The sequence below is a fragment of the Plutella xylostella genome, chromosome 2 (genome assembly GCF_932276165.1).
Source record: "Plutella xylostella chromosome 2, ilPluXylo3.1, whole genome shotgun sequence".
NCBI classification, from domain to species: domain Eukaryota; kingdom Metazoa; phylum Arthropoda; class Insecta; order Lepidoptera; family Plutellidae; genus Plutella; species Plutella xylostella.
In genome coordinates, this window is record NC_063982.1 from 4,692,151 (window position 1) to 4,700,261 (window position 8,111).

Sequence of the window (8,111 nt, forward strand, 5' to 3'; positions counted from 1 at the left end):
AATGCAAGAAATAGAGTGTGTTATTGTGTAGCCTGCATTAATTGATAGTTAGGAAAGGGCTAAGGTACAGGATAAGTAATTGTAAGTGTTAGAACAACTTTACTGTAAGAAAGAATATGTGATCGTGAATGCAAGACATTGTTGAGTAGCCGGCATCAATTTTATTGTTTGTAAGAAAGAAAAATGAGCTTTCGAATGCAGGATAAAAGCCATTATAGCATTTTTTTATTTTTATTTTTTACATTTTTGTAGGATCATAGGATCATAATATTGCAGTAAGTTGTCTGCACACTTCACTAGGCAGGCCCATGCTGAAGTGTGAAGGTTCTGTCCCATTCCTCATTATCTTTTCTATTTTATTAATGAAATGTTTTGAACAAATTATTATTAAAAAAAAGGTAAATTATTATATTATAGCATAGCCTGCACCAATGGATTGTAAGTGTAACATAGTGGCAGCAAGTGAGGGCCTACATGGGATCTGCAATGCAAGAGATTGTGCATGTTATAGCATAGCTGGGACCAATGGATTGTAATTATAAGGTAGTGGTAGTTTTTTTGATAAATAACTTTGATAGATAGCAGATAAGACGACCGAATGGCGTAGTGGTTAGTGGCCCTGACTACTGAGCCGATGGTCCCGGGTTCGATTCCCGGCTGGGGCAGATATTTGTTTAAACACAGATATTTGTTCTCGGGTCTTGGATGTGCCCGTAAAATGGCAATAGGCCCGCCCCCTATTACATTGGGACTAACATAACACTCTGGCGAAAAGTGGGTGCAGCAATGCACCTCTGCCTACCCCGCAAGGGAGTACATTAGTACAAGGCGTGAGTGCGTGTGTGTGTGTGTGAGATAGCAGATAATTTCATTGTATGGATTATGAAGGCTGATGAAATAGTTATAAGAATAATACACTAATGATAATGCATGCAATGTAAAATTTACAAATAAGAAGGTACCTACACTATGTATTACAATATTTTTATGTGTAGGATACCCATATTACAGGCTCTGACTTACATGGAGTGCAATGGTGGTGTGTGAGATGTCTCCATAATATATTATTATTATTATTCATGGAATAGGGAAGGCAAAGTTTTTTTTTATTTTAACTCTGAATATAATTTGCCGAATTCGTAGCGAATTAATATCAATGTAACTTTATGAAAAGAGAAAATGCAGGGATGGTGTGATGCAACAGTACTTAATTTCCTATACCTACATTACATACTTACCTAATTTTTCTAACTTAAACATGCTCTAGAACATCATCTCAAACATAGAATCAAACCGAAGCAGATGTTTATATGTCTTATCTCATAGAATAGCTTAGGGAACTATACTTTTTGGGTTTTATTTACACTTACCTCCGAAATTTGCATTTTTCAGTTCAACTTTTTTACCAGCCAAGTTAGCTGCAATTAGCAACTTTAGCGTAGAAGTATTATTCTCGTTAGTATAGATCTTCATTTTTGTTTAGCGTAAGTATTATTTGAAGTACACTTTCATAGAAAAAACGAATTAGAAACAAACTAATCCGAGAAAAAGTATTTCCTAACCTCAAAAGTTTTTAGCAACGTATTGACACTTATTGCCATTGACAGATATTGACAGCATAGAGTAATAGGTGAGAAGCGCAGAATAATAATTCATGGAATAAATCACTTGTATAGTGAAACTATTAATTCATGAAATTAATGTTTGAGGAACTAAAATTTTCAGGAGCCTGGCACCATTAGAAAAGAAATATAAAAGTCATAACAATTGTTTATGGCAGTTTGCGGTTGGCTGTTTTTTCAATTTTCTTATTAATTATTAGGATAATTTAGATAAAAAACAACTATTTACGCTTGTTTGCAATTAGGAAGAAGAAGAAAAATATTCGTAGTCGAGCTAGGGAAGTTATTTATCGAGTTTCTATACAATGTTTAGCGGAACATGAAGCTGGACACATTGTGTCGAATTTGGAGGATCTTTACGCTCGTACAGCGTCTCTGACGGGTATGTAACATTGTACAAATTGTAATAATTCATTTTTTATCAGTACCAATGCTTCATTTATTGATAAACCTAGGTTTAGAGCCCAAGTCGAACATTGTTTACATACCGCTGGTTGTAGGTTTGAGCTGGTTTAAGTTGAGTCAAACCATAACATTTTGATACTTGAAGTTATATTTTTTGTTTACTTATTAAATTCTCATTCTGTAACTCTCTTTTTCTTAACTTAAGGGTAGTTTCAAATAAGCATTTTATATTTTATTTTATAGGAGTATCGGACAGTACCGTCTGGCATATTGCAAAAGAGGGCTCTATAATGGAATATTTCTAACTCCTGGAAGAAACAGAACAGGCCGTCTAAAAAGAGAAATTTATGATTTTACTGTGTGCCTTTCGTCAACAAATCCGGATATTTTATACAGTTTTTGTAATAATGTTATCTAAATAAATATTTATTGGTTTCACTTGCCTTCATATTAACACCATCTAGCTTGAATAATGAGCTTTTTTGTGGATGGTAAGTGGTTTTTAAATACAGAAATAGGGTAGGCAGTCACAGGCAAAATTTAAAGTATCAAAGTTAGTTTTGTTTCGCTATATAGGGTTGCTACATGAAAGATAGCTGCGCCCTCATTTAATTTCAGGACTTTATAGTTTCACTGTAGTAAAAATGCTAGCATAGCTTTATTTTTATTTATGAAAAAAAACAGGCACATAATCATTTTACAATTTTGTTTAACAGCGCCATTAAATCGGAATGAATGAATCTTGGCACATCCATTACATATTATATGATAAAATATTATATGACTGGAAGATCCGGCTCACACTTTATAGTTAGCCAATCCGGAAAACGAATAAGAATCACACATGACACGCACACAATAAAATCTGTTTCATTTGCCTAAAACTACTCTGTGATACTAAAAACATACACAATCTAATCTGTAGTCATAAAAAATAAAAATGTCAAGCGTCCGCGAAAGTTGTGTTGTTTTGTGTTTTGTGTGTGCATTTTTCAAAAATATATCACAATGATTATTTAATTATCTTTCAACAAATATGCCTATGTTATCATAAATGTTCCTCTACAGCTAACCATGGATAAAGTGGAAGTTTCTACTGAAAATCTCTGCAGAACTTGCATGGGGAAAGCTGTAGATTTGCGATCACTTACCAGTACCACTATTGGAGATAGGACCCTGAGCGATGTGTTGTGTTTCGTAGCCAACATCATCGTCAAACCAGACGACAAACTTCCCAAACACATATGCGCTGATTGTGAAGCCCAGATGAAGCTGTCTGATACCTTCAAACGCCGTTGCCTGGACGTAGAAAGCAGATTTCACATGCTTATAAATAACTCGGACCAGAATTCTGAAGTTGCTAGCAACCTTATTAAGTCTGAAGATGTGAAATATCCCTACCAGTGTTTCATTAAAGATTTAGACCCTGATGCTAAAGAGGAATTAGAAGAAACTGTAAACAAAAATGAGCAGGATCCTAAAGATGATAATAATGTAAGTAGCGAAGTGATAAGTCAAGATGATGTGAAAGAAGAGATCCTAGACAGTGATAGCATTGACATTGATTATGGCACGTTCCCTAATGATTTTGAAGACTATGAGTCCCTTCCACTAGAAGACCACGAGAAATATATGATTCATTTTAAAGCGGAAGATAAAAGCATTGTCTCCTGTTCACTGTGTAACTTTGTTTGCATTACGAAAGAAGAACATGAAGAGCATTTGCGAAAGAAACATTTCAGAGGAAAACTTGTAAAAAAAGAGCCTAAGACAAAAAAACGAAAAGCCCTTGACAGAAAAAGTAGTCATGAAAACATTGAAAATGAATTAGAAAAGCAGGAAGAGTCTTTTGTTTGTCCTGTCTGTGCCGAGCAAATAATTGGAGCGGATGCGTTCAAGAAACACATGAAACAGTCACACAAGTATACCAAACCAGACTACAAAGAACCAGAAAAACCGTATGAATGCTCACACTGTATGAGAAAATTCGCTAAAAAAGTTACCCTAGCCACACATTTGAAAAGACATGAAAATCAACCACTTCCTTCAAATCCATCACTTACTAAATCAGAGTACAAAAACACCGAAAAAAAGTTTGAATGCTCTTACTGTTTGAGAAAATTTGCCAAAAAGGTAACCTTAGCTGCACATGCAAAACGTCATGAAAATCCACCAACATCACATGTGTGCATTATATGCAAAAGAGATTTTAGGCACCGAGCACATCTGGATAACCACATCCTTTCTGTGCACACTACACAAGATGGCTACAAATGTGATTATTGCTTGAAGAGTTTCCCTAACGAAGACAGCTTAAAATTACACAAGGAAGCTCATAATAGCGAGAAGAAGCATAAGTGTCCTATGTGTGAGAAAGCATTTAATATGTTATCAACTTTGCGGGACCATATCCGAGTGCATACGGGAGAGAAGCCATACTTGTGCCCTACGTGTGGCAAGGGCTTCACCCAGAACACAAACTTGCAAGAGCATTTACGGAGACATCAAGGCATCAAGCCTTTTAAATGCGAAATGTGTGAGAGAAGGTATAAATAATTATGTATCTTATGTGTAGTTTGCCCTATTTTAAGTTAGTTTTTTGAGATTATACATTGCAAAAACCTTCACAGAATGATTATCATAATGCAGACAAAAGATAGTGACACAACACATATATATTTACATATCGTTTATACTTTATATTAATGAAGTTTATAAATATCTCTTGTTTTCACACGATACATATTTTCTTTCTTTCTATTTCCTATCAATTTGGTTGTCTGGAAGAGATTACTTTTAGTTATAAGGCCGCCGATTGTGCTATTTATTTTCTTTTCTTTTTTGTAACTCTGTTTCTGTTTGTGTGCAATAAAGAGTATTTTATCTTTTTATCTTTTTTATCAACACATAATTCTAAAAACCTTTTGTTCTAAGACTTGATATAACTCATGAGATGACCCACTTTATATGGGCTTTGTCTACTTTGTATAACTATTATAAGCAGCAGTTATTGGTCACGAAAGCCGTAGTAATGATATAGTTTGTTAAGAATGACGAGTTGTGACACTTTCTAAAATGCATGTTATCATAATATAAGGATGAGGCGTCATTAGTGCGTTGTGCCGTCGTAGCGTAGTTATCCATATTTTTTTTAATGACATGGCACATTGACGACGAACACGATGGGCCCCTTACCCTTACAGAGTATTAATAAATTCTTTACCACCTCCCAGGTTCGTATCCAAAGGCGAGCTCTCAGCGCACGCTCGCAAACACAGCGGGGCTCACCCCTTCGTCTGTTCCGATTGTGGCAACGCGTTCACCACGTCGAGCTCGCTCGTGAAGCATCGGCGGACGCACACGGGCGAACGACCGTATGCTTGTGACATGTGTCATATGAAGTTCGCTGCTTCCGGTAAGTATTATTAGGGCTTTTCAAACCACAGAGTTATCCCCTTTCATCGTCCATTTTATGGTCCATCGAGCCGGATATGAACCAGCGATCTACTGGTAATGATTGTATGCGGAAAGTTATGGATCGCATCCAGTGGCGTGCTTTTGGAGAGGAGGCCTATAGCAGCCCATCCGCTACCGCTACCGGTAAATTGGATGCGCAAAGCTATAGATTGCATCCAGTGGCATACTTTCAGAGGCCTATAGCAATCCATCTGCTACCGCTAGCGGTAAATTGGATGCGGAAGCTTGGCGTACTTTAAGAGGCCTATAGCAGTCCAGCAGTAGTATACTTGGGTCCCACTATTGCTATAAATAGACTGCGGCGACGCTTCACCACCTCGAGCTCGCTCGTGAAGCATCGGCGGACGCACACGGGTTAGCGGCCCTAGCCGAGACAAGTGCCACATGAAGTTCGCTGCTTCTGGTGAGATATAAGACGTATTCGACCCACAGAGTTATCTGCTATCGGTAGCTTTTCCTTCCAATTTATGATCCTTCGAGCCGGATAAGAAATAGCGACCTACGGAGCGCCACTTTTGGTGTAATTGAGTTATATGAAATGTTAATAGCGTTCCTGTAACTGTATCAGATATCACACCAGCCCTAACTATTACTTCCACCCTGTATTCCCTCTTAAAAATCTTACCATTCTTATTCCAGGAACCCTCAAGAACCACCGTCGCACGCACACGGGGGAAAAGCCTCACAAGTGCACGCACTGCGACAAAGCCTTCGTGCAAAAGAACGACCTGGCCGCCCACATGAGGTAGGTACCTCAGGTTCATTACGGTTCGGCTGCGGCTGGGTTAGATTAACGATATACGAACAAGATGGTGTGTCATATACAAAACCTATTTTTCGTTCAACCTAATTACAACCACGGTGCCAATGAATAAGGTCACAAATATTCTAACTGCTCTTATTCAAAATAACACCTCAGTGGTAGAAGCGGGGTGTTATTTGACTAAGACGTATGTTTTGCATTGACACTCCATCTTCTTCATCTACCTACAAGGTACTCCATGTAATTTAATTCATATTAAAATATCGTTAGGCTTTGACTTTTATTTGATGTCATAGTTCTCTAATCTTCCCTTTATCTGGTTTTGTATTTTAGATGTGCATAATGCCAAGCAATGGGACACTTACATGGCTACTGTATTAAAAAAAATGCAAAGCACAGAAGAAACCATTCTCTCTCTCCCCCAGATGTCACACAGGCGAGCGTCCCTACGTGTGTGCAGCCTGCGGCCAGGCCTTCAGACAGGGCTCGGCGCTGAAGACACATCTGAAGATGCACTCCACACAGCCCGGTAGGAAGGACTTACTGATGTTACAGTTGGGGCATTCAGGCGGCAGTGTTTAGGAGTAATAGAGACAAAAGTGTGTTTTATTCTGTAAAGAAATCCTCGGATACTAAATTGACAAATTGTGAACGGTTCATCAGCAGTCGATTGTCCCGCGATTATAGAGCGTTTCTTCAAATAACATGACTTAAATAAAGAAAATCCACCCTTAGTCCAATGTAATAAGGGTTTTGACAGATCAATTATCCGGTGAAACGGTCTATAAGTGCCGTATCGTTCTATTGGTGGGACAATCGACTGTCTATGGACCGTTTAGAAACTGACAATTTGAAGCTGAAGACAGATCTAGATAATAGAAATACGTGAATCTGTAACCTAGTGCGATGGAGATTCATCTTTGAGTCAACGTTGAATGTAGTTATAAGAGTATCTTTCTTCTCGTCTTTTATTTAGTGCATTTTTTGGTCCATCGTTGATTCATCAATGAAAATTTGTGTCATTCTTAGTTGAATTTAAAAAATATCTAAGTATATGTACAAAATTGTATACCATTTTTAAAGACGTAACTAATTTAATAATGTACAGTCGGAGCCAAAGAAAGCTGACCCCTGTCAGAGTGCCAATGCTACCTGAGAAAAGTTAGGTTTCGTTGCTCCAGACTGTACCTAAAAATATTAAGTAAAGTCAACTTAGTATTAAGTGAAATTTGACCAAAATAAAAAATGAATTGTAATTTTTTTTTATTTTACCTTGATCTTTAATTTTTATTATTATGTATTAATTCAGTGTATTGTATGAATAATATGTTTTTAGTACTTATTTTAATCCTTATGTATTTGACTTACAGTGGTTTTGTTTATATCTTTCCAAATAAAACTCATCGAAACACAAAATAAATTCTTTATTAAAATTCCAATTTTATTCAATACAATCAATCTAAATACAGTTACTAAAATGAATCAGTACAGTCGCGTGAAAATGTAACAATGATCAGAATGACGAGTTATGTGACGCCCTACCGTTTTGGAAACTCAGTTCAAAAGCGTATTTGGCCTAAAAACTTCTACATTTTTCAACACAACTGTACTGAATTCTAATTTTATTGCAAAACAATACTTTTAATTATGTACGTTTCTACTGAAACTGTAAGTATATACTGATCTTTTCCAATGGTAAAATACCACACTAACATCTCTAACCGTTCACTGAGATCTTGGTAGCAAAAACACATTTTAATTTTCAATCCTAATAAATATAAAATATTGCCAAATTATAACACTAATATACTGCACCATAACAACGCAAAAAGTTTGATAAATAT

General features: G+C 36.6%; 2 protein-coding genes across 2 annotated transcripts in view; one reads left to right on the top strand and one right to left on the bottom strand.

The window, feature by feature from the left end:
* LOC105398623 (methionine--tRNA ligase, cytoplasmic) overlaps positions 1-1,607 on the bottom strand; it is a 34,026-nt gene extending 32,419 nt beyond the window's left edge. The window contains exon 1 of the mRNA XM_048629668.1: positions 1,371-1,607. Within this exon, the coding sequence (XP_048485625.1) occupies positions 1,371-1,473 (103 nt within the window). The 5' untranslated portion in view covers positions 1,474-1,607. The remainder of the gene's footprint in view (positions 1-1,370) is intronic.
* A 1,441-nt stretch (positions 1,608-3,048) lies between these two features.
* On the top strand, positions 3,049-7,721 carry LOC105397727 (zinc finger protein ZFP2). The gene is made up of 4 exons (XM_048628589.1): positions 3,049-4,573; positions 5,261-5,442; positions 6,144-6,249; positions 6,693-7,721. Exons 1-4 carry the CDS (start codon positions 3,102-3,104, stop codon positions 6,847-6,849), a joined length of 1,917 nt encoding a protein of 638 aa, XP_048484546.1. The 5' UTR covers positions 3,049-3,101; the 3' UTR covers positions 6,850-7,721.
* Positions 7,722-8,111: the final 390 nt, after the last annotated feature.

Excerpts from the sequence above, each read along its gene's own strand:
- LOC105397727 (XM_048628589.1), top strand. The coding sequence starts at position 3,102 with ATGGATAAAGTGGAAGTTTCTACTGAAAATCTCTGCAGAACTTGCATG. Across the intron at positions 5,443-6,143 it reads TATGAAGTTCGCTGCTTCCG|GAACCCTCAAGAACCACCGT; the intron begins GTAAGTATTATT and ends TTCTTATTCCAG. Across the intron at positions 6,250-6,692 it reads GACCTGGCCGCCCACATGAG|ATGTCACACAGGCGAGCGTC; the intron begins GTAGGTACCTCA and ends TCTCTCCCCCAG.